General features: G+C 52.5%; 1 protein-coding gene across 1 annotated transcript in view; it reads right to left on the bottom strand.

Moving 5' to 3' along the window:
* The window catches only part of hpse2 (heparanase 2), a 279,913-nt gene that overhangs the window by 99,586 nt on the left and 162,040 nt on the right, over positions 1-18,287 (bottom strand). The window contains exon 6 of the mRNA XM_038822233.1: positions 7,534-7,581. Coding sequence (XP_038678161.1) covers positions 7,534-7,581 — 48 coding nt within the window. The remainder of the gene's footprint in view (positions 1-7,533; positions 7,582-18,287) is intronic.

Here is an 18,287-nt window from a genome sequence, read left to right as displayed (position 1 = left end):
CCTGTTTCCCGGTGGCGGGCTGTCCGCTGGCAGCGATATTCTATCCTCCCGCCGTTTGTCAACAGTATGTCGCATTGAAACCACCCCATGCCACCAGGAAGCTCCCTGGCTCTCTGCCGGCTGGAACAGCAAATCTCGACGACTGGAGAATTTCCGGTCCTTTGTTTTTGTTGTTCGTAGAAGCTTTGCTCATCTAACCCTCTCAGCCAGACATTGAAAAGGTACGTGTGCTGAATTGGTTCCCTGAATGTGAATGTTTGGAGTTAAGAGCAGAGAGGTGAATAAACAGCAGGTTACAAAACACACAATGCATTTGGATAAGGGAGAAAAGTAAAATTAAAACAATAAAATCGGTGCAGCAGGAGAATGGAAAAGTAGTCAGCAGACCTGGGGATAATTCAATGTTCACATCTTTATATCTGCAGTTAACAAGAGTGTTCTGGCTCAATAGGACTGCTATGAAAATATTAAGAATTTAATTTATATCGTAACTTTTGCATCTTCAGCACATGCAAAAGCAGTTGACAGCAATTTGTGGTTAATTTGTAGGAAACCACAGCAGCCAATTTGCATGCAGCAAGCCCCTGCAAACAGCAACGAGATAAAAGTCCAGTTAATCTGCGTTAGGTGGCACGGGTTAAGGGAGGAGTGTTGGCCAACACATCAGGAGTGCCTCTTTGAATTGTGTCATGAGACTGTTTTCAGACCTGGGGCGGGATTCTCCGACCCCCCCGCCGGGTCAGAGAATTGCCGGGGGCCGGCGTCAATCCCGCCCCCGCCGTGTCCCAAATTCTCCTGCACCGGAGATTCGGTGGGGGCAGGAATCTCTCCACGCCGGTCGGCGTGCCCCCCCCCCCCCAACCCCCCAGCGATTCTCCGGCCCGCGATGGGCCGAAGTCCCGCCGCTGTCAAGCTTCTCCCGCCGGCGTGGATCAAACCACCTACCTCACTGGTGGGAGCAGGCGGCACGGGCGGGCTCCGGGGTCCTGGGGGGGACGCGGGGCGATCCTGCCCCGGGGGGTGCCCCCACGGTGGCCTGGCCCGCGATCGGGGCTCACCGATCGGCCGGCAGGCCTGTGCCGTGGGGTCACTCTTTTCCTTCCGCCTTCGCCATAGTCTTCACCATGGCGGGGGCGGAAGTGACCCCCTCCCCTCCCCTGCGCTGGGATGACGTCAGCAGCCGCTGACGCTCCGGCACATGCGCGGACTTCCGCCGGCCGGTGAAGTCCATTCGACCCTGGCTGCCGGGGCGCCAAAGGCCTTCCACGCCAGCCGGCGGAGCGCCAACCACTCTGGCGCGGGCCTTGCCCCTCAATGTTAGGGCTTGGCCCCCTAAAGGTGCAGAGACTCCCGCACCTTTGGGGCAGCCCGACACCGGAGTGGTTGACGCCACTCCATCATGCCGGGACCCCCTGCCCTGCCGGGTAGGGGAGAATCCCGGCCCTGATGTTGCCCAGATTTAACAGCGATTGACAATCTGAACTCCCATGGGACTGCGATGAAGCACCAGCTTAGTTTACACATTCCGCAACATAACAAAGCCTGAATGTACAACCTCGCTTCTAACCGAGCCAGGCTGATGCAGGATGGAACATAAGAAGTTGCTCCCTGCTGTAATATCAACGGTAACTTAAAGAGCGGATTAAACCAAAACTGACAGTTTGAACAGAAAGAGCTTGCTGGACCTGTAGGCAGCCTAACTTTATGTAATACATCTGTGAGGATTGAGCTCCTGTTGTTTCAGTATTCTCTCTAAGCCATGGTGTAGTGAAACAACCTGGAATGTGCAGAACAGTGCAGCATATGTGTCACACACGTGGTTGCACACCAGTCTTAAAGGGACCATACCGTGATGACGGCATCTTGATTTTAATATCCTCCTTGGTTTCAAATCCCTCCATGGCCTCGCCCCTCCTTATTTCTGTATTCTCCTCCAGCCCCACAATCCTCTGATGTCTGGGCTCCTCAAATTCTGGACTCTTGAACATTCCCAATTTTAACCTTCAGCTGCCAAGGCTGTAAAATCCCGCACACCGCTCCACCTCTCCCTCTTTAAGGCACTCCCTATATCCTACCTCTCTGGCCAAGCTATCAGTTACCTGATTTAATATCTCCTCAAGTGGCTCAGTATCATTACTTTCCTTTCTGATACTCCAATGAAGACCCTTGGGTAATTTCATTGCATTGAAGGTGCTGTCTAAATAAAAGTTGTTGTTGATGCTGGGTCAGTCTGTATGGCTCACGTTTGACAGATCATCGGGGGTGGATGCTGGTGAATCATCACATCTGCTCGGTCTTTGGCCACTCCCCCCGACCTCCTCTGACAACAGCGTGTCTCGCAGTCAGCACCCGGGAATGTGCATTTGGCAAGTGCGCCAGGGCCCTCCAACACGAGAGCCCCCCCAGAGGACGACTGCCAGGGGCATCGAAGGCCAGGGGACGCGGAAAGCAGCTGGCCGCCTACACCCGTGATGTGCATCTTGGGGACACACTCAGCGGTAGAGCACGGAGGGCGAAGCAGTTCGAGAATCACTGAGTGGGTACTGGGGGGGGGGGGGTGTGTGATTACTCCAACGGAGAAAATCAGTCCTTAGATGTTTTGTGGGTGATCCGACCCGGCCCAGGATGGACATGCCGCTGTTAGAGTTGTCACTGAACGGACCCTGAAACCTTAGCGAGGAGATTAGTAGCAACAGATCCAAGAAGAGTAATTAGGCCGCCTACCACATGAGGAGCTTCCGCAACACTTACCTGCCCATCGTGCTCTGTCTGTGGCTGTGGAACTGATGACAACAATCAACCTTTTTGGCAAGGGTTCGTTTCAGTTAGCCATCGGGGATATTGGCCAGGCTACTGTACAGTGTGGTTGCCTCGAAAAGTCAGGATGGGTTCTGCAGTGTGCTGCCACTCTTGTGTCCAATCTAGTTTAGCTTGCAAACCTCTATTGCAAAGAAAGCCCTGGGGCTGGATTGTAGCCCGACGCCAAAATCGGGGCAGAGAATGGATTCCGACGGCAGAATCGGGGCAGAGAATGGATTCCGACGGCAGAATCGGGGCAGAGAATGGATTCCGACGGCAGAATCGGGGCAGAGAATGGATTCCGACGGCAGAATCGGGGCAGAGAATGGATTCCGACGGCAGAATCGGGGCAGAGAATGGATTCCGACGGCAGAATCGGGGCAGAGAATGGATTCCGACGGCAGAATCGGGGCAGAGAATGGATTCCGACGGCAGAATCGGGGCGGGTGCCAGTTTGGCGCTGGCTTGCGAAGCTCCGCCCCTTTCAAACCGGTCATTGGGACGCGCGCAGCTCTCAGTTGGAAGGCCGTTTGCGCGCCATCAGCCGGCCCACCCGCGATGCCCCACCCCCGATGGGCCGAGATCCCGACGGCGCGGGAACCTGGCGTGCCGGCTGCCGACAGTGACCAGCGCCGACACACTCGTCCGGGATCCGTGCCGCTGGCCGGGGGTGGGGGGGCGGCTTCTGCTAGGGCTGGGGGGGAGGGGGGGGGGGGGGGGGGGGTGGCCAGGGGTTGGGCTATGGGGTCGGGGTGGGGGGGTCAGAATTCCAACACTGCCGGCGCCATGTTTTCCGGCGCGTCCAGTGCAGCCCGTCAGCCCCGCGCATGCGCAGCCCGGGACCCGGCGACTCTTCGGTGGTTCACGCTGGCACTTAGCCGCTGGAACGTAGAATTCCGCCCCTGAACTGTGACAGTAATGGACAGTTTGATCGAGACGAGGTGGAACTGTTTGAACATGAACAATAAAAGAATGCCACAAGTGTGTTTTCCATTTTAATACAACAATGTTCAAAGTGAACACTAAAGCTACTTCAGCCTGTGCTGCTACAGGAACTTCCTCACACTGTGTTTCTCCTCGTTTCTTTGAGATGTGGCTGAGGGCTCGTATCAGGCGGTGGTTCTACCACAATAAGCTCATGGTGGTGGCTGTTTCTCTTCTGATGGCTTGTTCCTGGCAGCGAGCCACTGCAGCTTGTATCTCTAGACCTTTGCCCTGGGCAACCTGACCTTACTTGTCATAGAACTGGGGCCCTGAGGGGAGGTCTGCTTACACCCCTCTGGTGCATTGTTTGTCCTGAGACACGGCAAATTGAGTGCAGTCAATTTCAGCCAGACCCATCGTGGGACTACAGTCCCGCCGATCAGCAATTTGCCGCGTCTAATGGCAGCTATGAGATCCTGGACGACTTCAGTGGCTGGTTGCCAGGTGCTGACACAAAGGGCCTTCCAAATTCCGTCCGCAGTTGGCACCTTGGCTCAATCTGTGCTCCCAATGGCAAGGTGGAAACACCAACAGGCTCCTGGTCAATGTTTGCTTGGGGTTCTATGGTATATAGTGGACATATGATCCACTCTGGATTGCAATGAAGAAAAAGCATCGCCAACGGTGCCACAAATGAGATTTGTTGACCCAAGATTATCGGAGTGACTTTCACATTCTCGGACGCCAATCGCACAGCCCACACCTACTGCTGTTGTTCCTCCAACGTTCGTGGTTTCAAATATTTACCCCAGTTCTGTGTCTCATAACTCCGACAGCCAATCTTCTCCTCAGCCCCTAAGTGGGCACATTAATGCCCATTTATCATTCCGACTGCATCTTAAACTGTGTCGCGTCCCTTTCCTCTGTCGTGGCTCCTGTCTCACTATAACTCAGATTGGTTCCCGGTTCTGCAACAACTCAATTAAAAAATTCTCGGCCTTGGGTTTCAAAACTCCGAATGTGTAACCTTCCTCATGCAGCCAATCCAGGCCTCTGACACACAGGGCGGAATTCTCCGCTCCCGGGAAAAATCGTGAATGCCGTCGTGAACTCGGCCGGGTTTCACGACGGCCTCGGAGGCCGCTCCTCTCACCGTATTCACCCCCACCCGGGGAGCTAGGAGCGGCGCTCCGTTATTCTCGGCCGCCGGGCCTTGACGCTTGTGTCAAGGCGGCGCGCCGAGAATGACGCGACGGCGGCGCCTATGTGACATCAGTCGCGCATGCGCAGGTTGGCCGGCTCCAACCCGCGCATGCAGGCTGACGTCACGGCGGCTGATGGCTCAAACCCGCGCATGCGCGGTGGCCGTTTTCCTCTCCGCTGCCCCGCAAGACGTGGTGGCTTGATCTTGCGGGGCGGCGGCGGGGAAAGAGTGTGTCGCTTTGAGACGCCAGCCTGACGATCAGTGGGCACCGATCGCGGGCCAGTCCCCTCCCGAGCACGGCCGTGGTGCTCACTCCCCTCTCCGCCCCCCACAAGCTTCAAACGGGCCGTTGGCGCCCATGTTCACGACGGCAGCGACCAGGTGTGGTTGCCGCCGTCATGAAACGGTCGCGAACGGCAGGCCGCACGGCCAATCCGGGTCGGAGAATCGCCGGTCACCGTGAAAAGCGGCGAGTGCCGATTCATCCGACTGGAGGGTCGGAGAATCGCGGGGGGCGCCATGAAATTAGTCCCCCGGCTCTCCTGCGATTCTCCCACCCGGCGTGGGGAGCGGAGAATCGCGCCCACAGTCTATTTTGAAGGCGTTACCATTGGCGATCATATCTTAAGGGACCCAGGTTCTAAGCTCTTGAATTCCCTTCCTAAACCTCCTCTTTTAAGCTACTCCTTTGATTGACAGCTCCTCAACCACTTCGAACAGAATTAAGTGTCGTCAATTTCTAGCTGACCACTTCAAAATGATTCAACCACCAAGGGAGGTGATTGGAATGCACGTAAATTCGAAGTGGTCCAGTAGCTGTCAATCAAAGCTTGATGTTTATAAACATTGGGGTTAGGTCACTTTAAAGTTACTCAACCGTGAAGGAATATGAATGGAACAATGCTGACAGCTGTGAGTGTGGAAGTTGTCAATCATAGCCAAGTAAATCAAAATCAAAGTGATATGAATAAATGGCTTGCAGATTAAAGATCTGCTAAAGCAGTAATTTGTTTTCAGAGTCTCTGTCTGGACTGCTCCCCAGCTTCCAGACAGGGGTCTCTCTTCTGGGGGGCTTGCTGACAGGGGTTTCTTTGCTGAGGGAGTCTATGGGGGCTTACCTTATTTAGGGGTCTCTGGGGGATCCTTATTTACGGGGTCTCTTTATTTAGGGGCCTCTATGGGGGTACTCTTTATTTAAGTGGTTCTGTAGGGGGGCTCTTTATTTAGGGCGTCTCTGTGGGGGGTGGGCTCTTTATTTAGAGGGTCTCTGTGAGGGGGGGCTCTTTATTTAGGGGTCTCTGTGAGGGGGGCTCTTTATTTAGGGGTCTCTGTGGGTGGGCTCTTTATTTAGGGGTCTCTATGAGGGGGCTCTTTATTTACGGGGTCTCTGGGGGGCTCTTTATTTAGAGGACTTCAGTGGGAGGGGCTCTTTAGTCAAGGGTCTCTGTGAGGGGGCTCTTTATTTAGGGGTCTCTGTGAGGGGGACTCTTTATTTAGGGGGTCTCTGTGGGGGGGCTCTTTATTTATTGTGTTTCTGTGAGGGGGCTCTTTATTTAGGGGGTCTCTGTGCAGAGTTTCTTTATTTTTGGGAGGGGGTCTCTTTATTTAAGGGGTCTCTGTGGTGGGGTCTGTTTAGTCACGGGTCTCCGGGGGATGGGTCAGGTCACCCTCTGAGGTTGGGAGGGACCCAGAAAATCCAGGGTTGGGGTCTGAATTGTGTAAGGGGGGGGGGGGGGGGGGGGGGGGGGGTGGCTGAATTTTGATGCAGAGTGTGGATGAAGGAGGCGTCATGTAGGAGGGCACTGGCGATGGTGCCACTTCTGTTTTCGCTGGCTATGTATTTCATGGGTCCGGTGGTGGTAGCAACGTTAAGGGTCTGGAATCAATTCAGGCAGCATTTTAAGATTGGGGCGTGTTGTTGTGGGCACCGATCTTTGGCAATCACTGATTTGTCCCAACAAGGTTGGATGCAACATCTAGGGTGCGGGAGCGAGAGGGGATTGAGCAGTTTCAGGATCTATTTGTGGAAGGTGGGTTTGCAGAGTTGGGAGAATTGGAGAAGTTTGAGTTTCCAAATGGGTATGGACCCAAAACCATTTCCTCCATTTTTGTCAGCAGCAAACAAGGTAAGAGAAAATGGTGGGTCGCGCAGGTCGGCCAGTGTAGGCCACAAAGGTCGGCTGCCGTGGGTCGCGAAGGTCGGCTAGCGTGGGTCACAAAGGTCGGCTGACGTGGGTCGCGAAGGTCGGCCGGGCTGGGTCCCGAAGGTTGGCCGGTTGGTAAAAATGGATCCCCGGAAAAAAGTTTGAAAAACACTGGTTTAACATCTCGTCTGAACGTGTGTCCTCTCTAACACAGCACCCCCTCAATGCTGGATTCAAGTGGAGAAGTGAGAGATTTATTCTGCAGCTCTTCGCCTGACTGAGGAAACTTTGCAGGATTTGGGGGCCCAATGGTTTGCCCCTCCGTCACTCTGCTGCCACCCCTCCTCTGTAACTGCAAAAATGCACTCCTCCTATCAACCCCTAGCACAAAAGCACCGTAAGGCATTGATCAGAACACACGGAACGGCAATGACTGAATGTTATCAAAGGTTAAATACCTACTGTTGCCATGTTACCGCATTGACCACTGTCCCTGCTGTTTTCATGAACCTGTAAAACAGATTGGAAAATAAGAGGCTCTGGTTATTAAACAGCTTGTTGCAAACCTAGCACAAGTTATTGTTAACGGATCGCCAGTCACCACGGTCACAGTGTGTTGGAGCATGGACTGTTTTAGGAAGAAGAGAACCGTTTTTCGTTGATACACTGAATTATTCTGCCAGGGTGGAGCTGTGTCTCATTGATGGCTAAAAAAGTCCCACTCAGTGAAATGGACTCAGTTCATTGTAACTTGGGGAGGAAACATTGAAAGTGCTCAGAGATTCAGGCTATAGCACAGAGGTGCAGTGCCTGGACTGTGGTATCTCTGCACTATGGATGTGCTGCATTCAATATTATAACAAATACTTAGAAGAAACGGGTATTTCACTGAAATGTAACCCAACGTGAAACTCCTGCTGAAGTCTCTCAGGCATTCTTTGCTCCAACTGGACTCTACAGTACAAAAAAAATACTATTGGAGTTGGGGGTTGTGTAATGTTCTCTCCAGAGACTCGTTCTACTGTTTTGCCTTTTTCCTTCGAGGATCAATAATCTACATACTGTACATAATATTGTTCATACAATCAGAAATCCTTAATAAGGGGAAATGGCCCTAAAATCGTCCTTTTAAGGCCAGCACGGCAGAGTTAGGTTTACCAGGCATGGGTGACCAGCCGGGACTCAGAGAAGGGAATCGCCCCAAGGGGAGGGGTTCTGCTAGGTCACGGGTGTTTTTGAATTTGCTGCAATCACACAGCTCTTCAAGATCACTGTAAATAAATCCCTTTTTTGCTTACGAATGAAGTCTCTGAAAGTGCATCGTTGCAAGCGCTGAGCAAGAGTTGGGAGAACCTTCAACAGCTCAGTGAAGGCCTGAGTGATGAGTTAGGTTATGGGAACTGGGAAGTGTTAGCAGCGAGGTGAGGAGGCAAATGGAAGGAATGTCGGAATGCGGGAGGCATAATGGCTGCAGGAACAGCCACTGATGTTGGGACAAAGGGAGGGGTGTGGGGGGTGTGGGGGGGGGCACTCAGTCGCTTACAAAACATGTGAGGTTCGATATAGGGTGGCAGAACTGTCTTTCCACAGTCTATGTGCACGGCGAATTTTGAACATCTGTGCCCATTGCTCTTGACTTCTTAAAAAGTCGTCTTCACACGAGTTGAGCCCACTTAAACTAATCATTAGTCATCAGAGGTTGCAAATTGTCCCAGATTGTTGCTGACAGCCCCTAGAAGTGGAGATTCGATAGAGTCCCTGCAGTGCAGAAGGAGGCCATTCGGCCCATCGGGTCTGCACTGACCCTATGAAAGAGCACCTTATCTAGGCCCGTTCCCCTAGCCTATCCCGTAACCCCATCCGACCTGTGGACACTAAGGGGCAATTTAGCATGGCCAATCCAGCTAACCTGCACGACTTTGAACTGTGGGAGGAAACCGGAGCACCCGGAGAACTTGCAAACTCCGCACGGTCACCCGCGGCTGGACATAAACCCGGGTCCCTGGCGTGGTGAGGCAGCAGTGCTAACCATTGTGCCACCCCTTGGGTGTGAAAATGCCAACGAGCTGACTGTTGAATGCAGTGGCTTTAAACACAATGCCAGGGGACAGCTGGTAACAACGTGAAGGCTCAAAACAACAATTGCGTTATCTCCGGCCCAAAAATCATCAGGAGCCAATTCATATTGCTTGGCTCATGCTTCAGCATTGTTCCATAATGTATGTGTGCCAGACGTGCACACTATGAACTAATAAAGTTATCAGCAATGCCAGTGCTTTGATACACCCATGTTCCCTCTAGGCAGCATAGTCAGTGTCAACAGCATGATCTACAGACTTGACCAGATATCAGACAGGGGGTAGCGCACGACCACATTTATTCCACTAATTACAGTCCCGCTAAAATGATGAACGATCTGGACTTTCCCCGTAACAGCTGGGTCTGTCAGTAAAGGATTACAAAGGCAGACAGGTTAACTAGAGCTGTTCTGAAAGTCACTGCAAGTTCAATAGATACAAGACAGATTATCTGGATGGCTATCTATCTGTTCCCCTTCAGCTATTGCTGCATGATCAGAACAAACTACTGATTAGTGATATCTCTCTGTCATGTCCACCTTAGTTCTTTTTTTTTTGTTTTATGTTCTAGAAATTACACAATTCCGGGATTTAATAACTATTTGGGGATAATCTTTGTAGTTAAAATTTGTTTTAAAATATTTTAAAAATAAATTTAGAGTGGCCAATTCATTTTTTCCCCCCCAATTTAAGGGCAATTTAGCGAGGCCAATTCACCGACCCACCTTTTTGGATTGTAGGGGCGAGACGCACGCAGACACGGGGAGAATGTGCAAACTCCACACAGATAGTTACCCGGGGCCTGGGATCGAACCCGGGTCCTCGCCGGCGTGCGGCAGCAGTGCTAACCACGGCCTCATCTAGCCGCCCATTTGTAGTTCATCTTTGCTGAATTTAAAATTATTTGGTTGAGAGAGCATCTTCTTCAACTGCTGGGTGATGGGCTGACACATCCGAGCTTGCTGGGCCATATCAGAGGGCACCACATTACCTGTGCCGGGATTCTCCCCTACCCGGCGGGGTGGGGGGTCCCGGCGTAGTGGAGTGGCGCCAACCACTCCGGCGTCGGGCCTCCCCAAAGGTGCGGAATTCCCCGCACCTTTGGGGGCTAGGCCCGCGACGGAGTGGTTGGCGCCACGCCGACTGCCGCCAAAACCGCCGCCAACGGCCTTTGACGCCCGCCGGCCTACGTCGGGGCTGGCCGAGAGGTCTTCGCCGGTTTCGCGCATGCGCCGGTGCGTCAGCTGCCGCTGATGTCACCACCGGCGCATGCGCGGTAGGGGGTTCTCTTCCGCCTCCGCCATGGTGGAGGCCGTGGCGGCGGCAGAAGAAAAAGAGTGACCCCACGGCACTGGCCCGCCTGCCGATCGGTGGGCCCTGATTGTGGGCGTGGCCACCGTGGGGGCATCCCCCGGGATCCGATCGTCCCGCGCCCCCCCCAGGATCCCGGGGGCCCGCTCGCGCCGCCAATCCCGCCGCCACCAGAGGTGGTTGAAACCACGGCGGCGGGACTGGCCTCTCAGTGGCGGGACTTCGGCCCATCGCAGACCGGAGAATCGCCGCAGGGGGCTCGCTGATCGGCGCGGGGGGCACGCCGATCGGCGGGGCGTGATTCCCGCCCCTGCCAAGTCCCGGGTGGCGGAGAATTCCGGCCACGGCGGCGGCAGGATTTTCGCCAGTCCCGGGCGAGCCTCCGACCCTGCGGGGGGTCGGAGAATTTCGCCCCTGGAGTCACCTACAGGCCCATCTCAGAAGGAATGGTAGGTTTCCTTCTGCTGAGGGACTTTCACTGAATCATTATTGGGTTTTCACAGCAATCTTTCACGGATACCAGTTTGTTTAATTCCAGACTTTATGGACAAGCTTTAGGTCGCAGTGGGATTATGAACACATGGGCGGAATTCTCCGCAAGGCCCGACGCCATCGTCAAACCCGGAGAGGTTCACGACGGCGTCAGAAGCCTCTCCCGGCCCCCTATTCTCTCCTCTCCAGGGGGATAGGAGGGCCGTACTGGGAAACCCGGCGGCCGGGCCTTGTCCCTGGCTTCAAGGGACACCGCAGCGGCGCCTAATGATGTCAGCCGCGCATGCGCGGGTTGGGCAGCTCAAACCCGTGCATGTGTGGTTGCCGTCTTTTCCCTCAGCAGCCCCGTAAGACATGGAGGCTTGATCTTGCGGGGCGGCGGAGGGGAAAGAGTGCGTCCCCTTGAGACGCCGGCCCGACGATTGGTGGGCACCGATCCCGGGCCCGTCCCCTCCCGAGCACAGTCGTGGTGCTCGATCCCCAATCCGCCCCCCACAGGCCCCACACTTACCTGGCGCGCCATGTTCACGACGGCAGCGACCAGGTGTGGTTACCGCCATCGTGAACAGGTCGGGAACAGCAGGCCGCTCGGCCCATCCGGGCCGGAGAATCGCGGGCCGCCATGAAAAACGGCTTGATAATGCTTTAAAAAAGGACCTAAAATTGTCTCCTGGTTGCTGTTACATCTTCTTTTATTCGATCATGGGATGTGGACGTTGCTTTATTGCCCATCCCTAGTTGCCCTTGAGGGGGCAGTTAAGAGTCCACCACCTTGCTGAGGATCTGAAGTCACATGTAGGGCAGATTTCCTTCCCTAAAGGACATTAGTAAACCAGGTGGGTTTTTATGACATGGTTTCATTGTTGTCATTTGACTTTCAATTCCAGCATTTTATCAAATTCAAATTTCAGCATCTGCAGTTGCGGGATTCGAACACGGGTCCTCGGAGCGTTACCATGGGTTTCTGGTTTACTAGTCCACTGACAATACCACAGTGCCACCGCAACCCCATACAGGTGAATAGGGGGTTTAATTTTAAGTAAATAAGATAAGGGGCGGGATTCTCCCCTACCCGGCAGGGCGGGGGGTCCCGGCGTATCAGAGTGGCATGAACCACTCCGGCATCGGGTCACCCCAAAGGTGCGGAACTCTTCGCACCTTTAGGGGCCAAGCCCTCACAATGAGGGGCTAGGCCCGCGCCGGAGTGGTTCCCGCTCTGCCGGCTGGCGTGAACGGCCTTTGGCGCCACGCCAGCAGGGGCCGAAAGGACTTCGTCGGCCGGCGTAAGTCCGCACATTCGCCGGAGCGTCAGCGGCTGCTGACGTCATCTCCGCGCATGCGCAGGGGAGGGGGTCTCTTCCGCCTCCGCCATGGTGCAGACCAAGGCGAAGGCAGAAGAAAAAGAGTGCCCCCATGGCACAGGCCCGCCCGCAAATCGGTGGGCCCTGATCGTGGGTCAGGCCACCGTGGGGGCACCCCCTGGGGTCAGATCGCCCCGCGCCCTCCCCCAGGACCCCGGCGCCCGCCCGTGCCGCCAATCCCGCCGGTCAGGTAGGTGTTTTGATTCCCGCCGGCGGGAGAGGCTTGTCAGCGGCGGGACTTCGGCCCATCGCGGGCCGGAGAATCGCCGCTTGGGGCCCGCCGACTGTCGCGGTGCGATTCCCGCCCCCGCTGAATCTCGGGTGGCGGAGAATTCGGGACACGGCGGGGGCGGGATTGACGGCGGCCCCGGGCGATTCTCCGACCCGTCGGGGGGGTCGGAGAATCCCGCCCAAGGTGTGAAATGACTGAGACCGAGTTGCCTGAGCTTCATTTTCCCGGGGTTCTGAATCTGGGGAAACACTGAGGTTCTGAATTTATGGCCCCGACAGCTCAGCCTTGCCCACTGGCAGCACAGAGCTGGGAGGTCGGACACGATCCCCATGGTTTTCAGTCCCAATGACCAAAAGTAATGGAGATGATGGCTGATATTTCCCAATATGTGCTCCCCATGGTGGGACACTCCAATATAATTATACCAGATGTTGAAATGAAGGCAAATGTGATGCCACGTTGATGCCTACTACTCACCACATCTGGATCTTAATCTACAGGAGGCCGGCTAGTTGAGTAAAAGCTAATTTTTTCACGGTCAAAGGAAACGGTCGCTATGGCGGCATTAACACACTGGATAAGTCCCAGTCGGGACTACCAGCATGCCGGTCCCTGTCCAGGCCGGCTTTCACACAGGTTAATTGTGAGCCTCAGCTGGACAGGGCTCCATGCTCTAGCGGGAAAGTTTGTATTCCACGAGTTCCACAGGGAGATCGATTCGGATGGCCCTGAGTGGCCTCCTTCTGCACTGTAGTGATTCTATGACCATTGGGGGCGGACACTGAAGTAACGTCACCTACTGAAGAAAGAGAAGGTACTTCAAAGGGTCTCGAGTAGCCAGGTTCCAGAACGTCGAGTACAACCCAAAAGAAATAGACGTCCTCCTGAGAGATTGTCTTATCATAGATTATCACAGAATTTACAGTGCAGAAGGAGGCCATTCGGCCCATCGAGTCTGCACCGGCTCTTGGAAAGAGCACCCTACCCAAGGTCAACACCTCCACCCTATCCCCATAACCCAGTAACCGCACCCAACACTAAGGCCAATTTTGGACACTAAGGACAATTTATCATGGCCAATCCACCTAACCTGCACATCTTTGGACTGTGGGAGGAAACCGGAGCACCCGGAGGAAACCCACGCAGACATGGGGAGGACATGCAGACTCTGCACAGACAGCGACCCAAGCTGGAATCGAACCTGGGACCCTGGACCCTGGAGCTGTGAAGCAATTGTGCTATCCACAATGCTACCGTGCTGTAAACTGTATAGATGTAAAAAGATAATGGTGCGAAGTAATGTTTAATTGGGTCTGGTGTTTAAACATTAAGAAAAGTTGTCATTTGAACTAAAGTAAATGGAGAGGGGTGTTATGTATTTAAGTAATATGCCCCTGCTGGTGCAATGTCATGTGATCTGCGGAGATGTCAGCAGAGTCTTTGCGCAGGGCGTTAGTTCTCTTCGACGTGTATGAGCAACATCTTCTGAATAAACCTTGAGTTGTGTTTTGAAGAAACAAAAGTGTGTGGCAGCTCCAGATTTATTTTTTTGCAGCGATTTAAGAACATACCACATCCTGTTTAAGATGATTACCTGTGTTCAAGAGAGACATTTGTGTTGGAGGGCTGACTTATGAGGAAAGATTGGAGCGACGGGGGCTTTTCTGCTTGGGAAGAAGGAGCCCGAGAGATGAATTTCTCAAGGCATACAAGACAGGAAATGACAAAGGCACACCTGCAATATTCCCTTAACACAGTGGGAGTAGGACAAAGGATAAGTGAAAGGTAACTTTGGGACTGATATCAGAAATAAGGTTGCATGAAGATTCAGCTATTGTGAACCGGGAAATAATGCTGCAATTCCTTCACACCACACACTGCTAGCTAAATGGTTTAATGGAAATGGAGATTCTATGATTCAATGATTTACATCTTGGCTGCCTACCAGTTAGCATATTCTCTCTTAGAGCGATATCAGGACACTATAAATAGTTGGTTCTATCCTGCTGCCCGAAGCAGGTAGATTTCCAACTCCAGCTGATAACTGAGGAGGTATTGGCAGCAATTGGCTCCTCGAGAGGGTGCAGAGGAAATTTACCGCAACGCTTCCGGGGGTGAGGCACAGTAACACAGTGGTTAGCACCGTTGTTTCACAGGGACCCCAATTCGATTCCCGGCTTGGGTCGCTGTCTGTGCGGAGTCTGCACGTTCTCCCCGTGTCTGCGTGGGTTTCCTCCGGGTGCTCCGGTTTCCTCCCACAAGTCCCGAAAGACGTGCTTGTTAGGCGAATTGGGCATTCTGAATTCCCCTTCCGTGTAACCGAACAGGTGCCAGAGTGTGGCGATTAGGGGATTTTCACAGTAACTTCATTGCAGTGTTAATGTAAGCCTGCTTGTGACAATAATAATTATTATTATTATAGCTTCTATAGGGAGGTCGGAAAAGCTGGGGTCGCCCAGGACCAAAGGGTATTGAGGGCAAATCTGAGGCAAGTGCATCAGATAAGGTGGAGCAAGATAGGCTGTTCCCATGAGCAAATCGTACAAGGACTACAGGACACAGATTAATGGTTTTGGGCAAGAGGTGCCAGCCTGAGAGATGTGAGGAAGAACTTTCTTACAAGGTGAGTGGTAATGACTTGCAACTCAATGTTTATGAGAAAAGTGGAAGTGGCGAAGATCGATGATCTCATAGGGAAATTAGGATGGACACTTGAGGCAAATGGACCGACAGGAAACTACGTGGAGCAGTTCCCCAGTCTGTTCCCGGAGAGCTGGCATGTGCTCGATAGGCTGAATGAATTCCTTCCATTCCATGGGCCCTATGGCTCTGTTACACTTGGCTGAAATCTTCAAATCTAAAGATCCAGAAAGGCAGCAGCCAGATACAGTTACTTCAACACAACAAAACATGTGTGAGGGGATTAACTGAATAACCAGTGGGTATTTGTCATAAATGAACGCAGTGATGTAGCAATGAACGCCTGGGATGGGAAAATGTTTTTATATAGTTAACTTCAGTTAGCAGTGTCTATCCAGACACTTTAGCACAGGAAAATAATCATCTCTAAAGAGGGAGGTTTGCAATTAACTCACCCTTTTACAAGTTAGGCTATTACAGAGTTTGAATCGGTTTCAGGGCTAGTTTTGTTGAACAGAGTAGCGAAAGCTAACAGATGTGATTATGAGACTTAAGCTAAATGCATTTTTTTAAATGAATTTTCTTGTGCTCATCGAGGTTTACGAGCACTAGCGACTGGAACACTTGTAATTTCAGCCAGATCTCATTGGTAATCAATCAAATATTTTAATAAAAATGTAGCGTTTTCTCTAACCCGATGTGGCCCACAGATTCACTACAGTGCAGGAGGTGGCCAATCGGCCCATCAAGTCTGGACCGACTCTCCGAAAGAGCCCCCTAACCTAGGCCCACTCCCCATCCCTGTAATCCCGCGCATCGATCGTGGCCAATCCACCCAGCCTGTACTTCTTTGGACAGTGGGAGGAAACCGGAGCACCCGGAGGAAACCCATGCAGACACGGGGAGAATGTGCAAACTCCGTACAGGCAGTGACCCGAGGTCGGAATTAAACCCGGTCCACGGCGCTGTGAGGCAGCAGCGCTAACCGCTGTTCCACTGTGCCGCCACATGGGGCAGGATTTCCCATTTCTTTGGGAAGGAAATCTGCCGTCCTTACCCAGTCTGGCCTACACGTGACTCCAAGCCCACAGCAATATGGTTCACTTTTAAATGCTCTCAGGGATGGATAGCAAATGCTGACCCAGCCAGCGACGCCCACATCCCACGAACGAATACAGAAGAAAAAGTGTTATCAGTGTTGCAATGTAGGGAGAGTGACAACCAATTTGTGCCCAGCCAGACCTCACAAACAGCAATAGGACAGGGGCCACAGAATCTGAGGGATAAACATTGGCTGGAACCCCTTCTGAAAACAATGATCTTCAAAGTCGTGTCACCTGCGAGGGCAGACTTGATCTCGGTATGACATCCGGGCCGGAATTCTCCAGCCGTTGGGATTCGCTTTTCCCGCCGGCAGCGTACTCCTGCCCGTGGGTTTCCCGATGGCACGGGGAAATGGGAACGGCAATGGGAAATCCCATTGATAACTGGCTGGGTGGGAAATCACGCCGCCAGCGAAAGGCGCACCAGTGGGAAACACGTGCTTGGGGGGGAGGGGGGGGATTAGAGAATCCCTCTCCTGGTCTGAAAGTTGGCACCTCTGCCAGTGCAGTGCTCCCTCAGCGCTGCACTGGGGCATGGACCCAGGTTACAGCTTCAAGTCTCCGGAGGGCAACATGATCCCAGAACCTTTTGACTCACTGGTGAGAATGTTGCCATCCTGAAATTTACCACAGCTGTATTATAACCACAGCTAAAGCAGACCCATAAAGTTTTAAAACATTCCCAAGTACCCATTTCTGAGCACACCTGGACAAAACTGTACCTGTCATTGAGCTCAGTGGAAATGCAGCCTCCAGTACAACTCTGCTGATTAAATATCAAACTCGATAGAGAGCAGTTCAAGTACGACACCTGGGTATAATTTCTGGTTGTATCAGTCACTCAGTCTGCATTTCCCAATGAGGATTTAACACACCAGTAAACAATTATCACTGGAGAGTTAACATTTTCCAATTTAGCCAGTTATTAGGATCAGCTGCTCCATTGTTCGCTGGTCTGCCAGTACTGGAGACACTGCATGTCACCAACACTAAAAGCCCAAATCCAACCAGGTTCTATGCAGCAACGTTGGAAACCATTTGCACAATTGCATTTGTTTCCAAAGGCAGCAATAATTAACCAAGGAACAAGCTGCAAGCAGGATGGATAGAAGATGCATGCGATAGGAGGGGAGCGGATGGGAGCAAATCTCCATTGCATTCTGAGGCACTATATCAAATACAAGACTATTTAATTGTTTATTTTGACCCAACAAGTTAACTCTTCTTTCATTTCACAGTCTGTGCACCTCCTGTTGCAATGCCCACTGTAAATCCTAACTGTGGCATTATGGGAAATGTTCAGAATACAAAGGGTTAATGTCATATCATAATTAACCACTGGGTGGGGCTAGATGCCTTTAGTGTTGGGTGGGGTTACTGGGTTATGGGGATCGGGTGGAGATGTTGACTTTGGGTAGGGTGCTCTTTCCAAGAGCCGGTGCAGACTCGATGGGCCGAATGGCCTCCTTCTGCACTGTAACTTCTATGAAGATGCAGAACTATATAAAGCACTGACTTCTGGGAGAACGCTGGAGAGGAGAGCACAGGAGGAGTGAGCGGGATTAGAGTACAGATATAGATAGTGTGTAGAGACTAGTGTTAGTGTAGTGTAGATTACTAGATTATTGTTTACTATAGGAGTAAGTGGTCGAGCTTTAATAAGTAGTGTAATAAATGTTTTGTTAATGAACTTAGCTTCTGTGTTTTTGTGAACACTCCAACATCCATCCTGAGAACAAGAATCACAAAGAACACGACACTAACCAAAGTCACAATTGACATGTTGTATGATTGAGACCATGGTGCAGTATCCCTCATTATCCTCCTCGATCTATTTGCAACATTTAACGCTGCCGCACGCTGTGTTCTAGATCAATGCCTCCTCTCTGTCGACTAACTCATTTGGACTGCACGAGCTTTATCCCTCTCTTACCTTTTATTGTCACAGCATCTTCTGCCAGTTTAACTTCACTGATCTTCCAACAATATCTCCAATGAC

This window comes from Scyliorhinus canicula, chromosome 16, assembly GCF_902713615.1.
Source record: "Scyliorhinus canicula chromosome 16, sScyCan1.1, whole genome shotgun sequence".
NCBI classification, from domain to species: Eukaryota; Metazoa; Chordata; class Chondrichthyes; order Carcharhiniformes; family Scyliorhinidae; genus Scyliorhinus; species Scyliorhinus canicula.
Note: the sequence above shows the minus strand (reverse complement) of the source record. Positions and strands in the feature narration are given on the sequence as shown.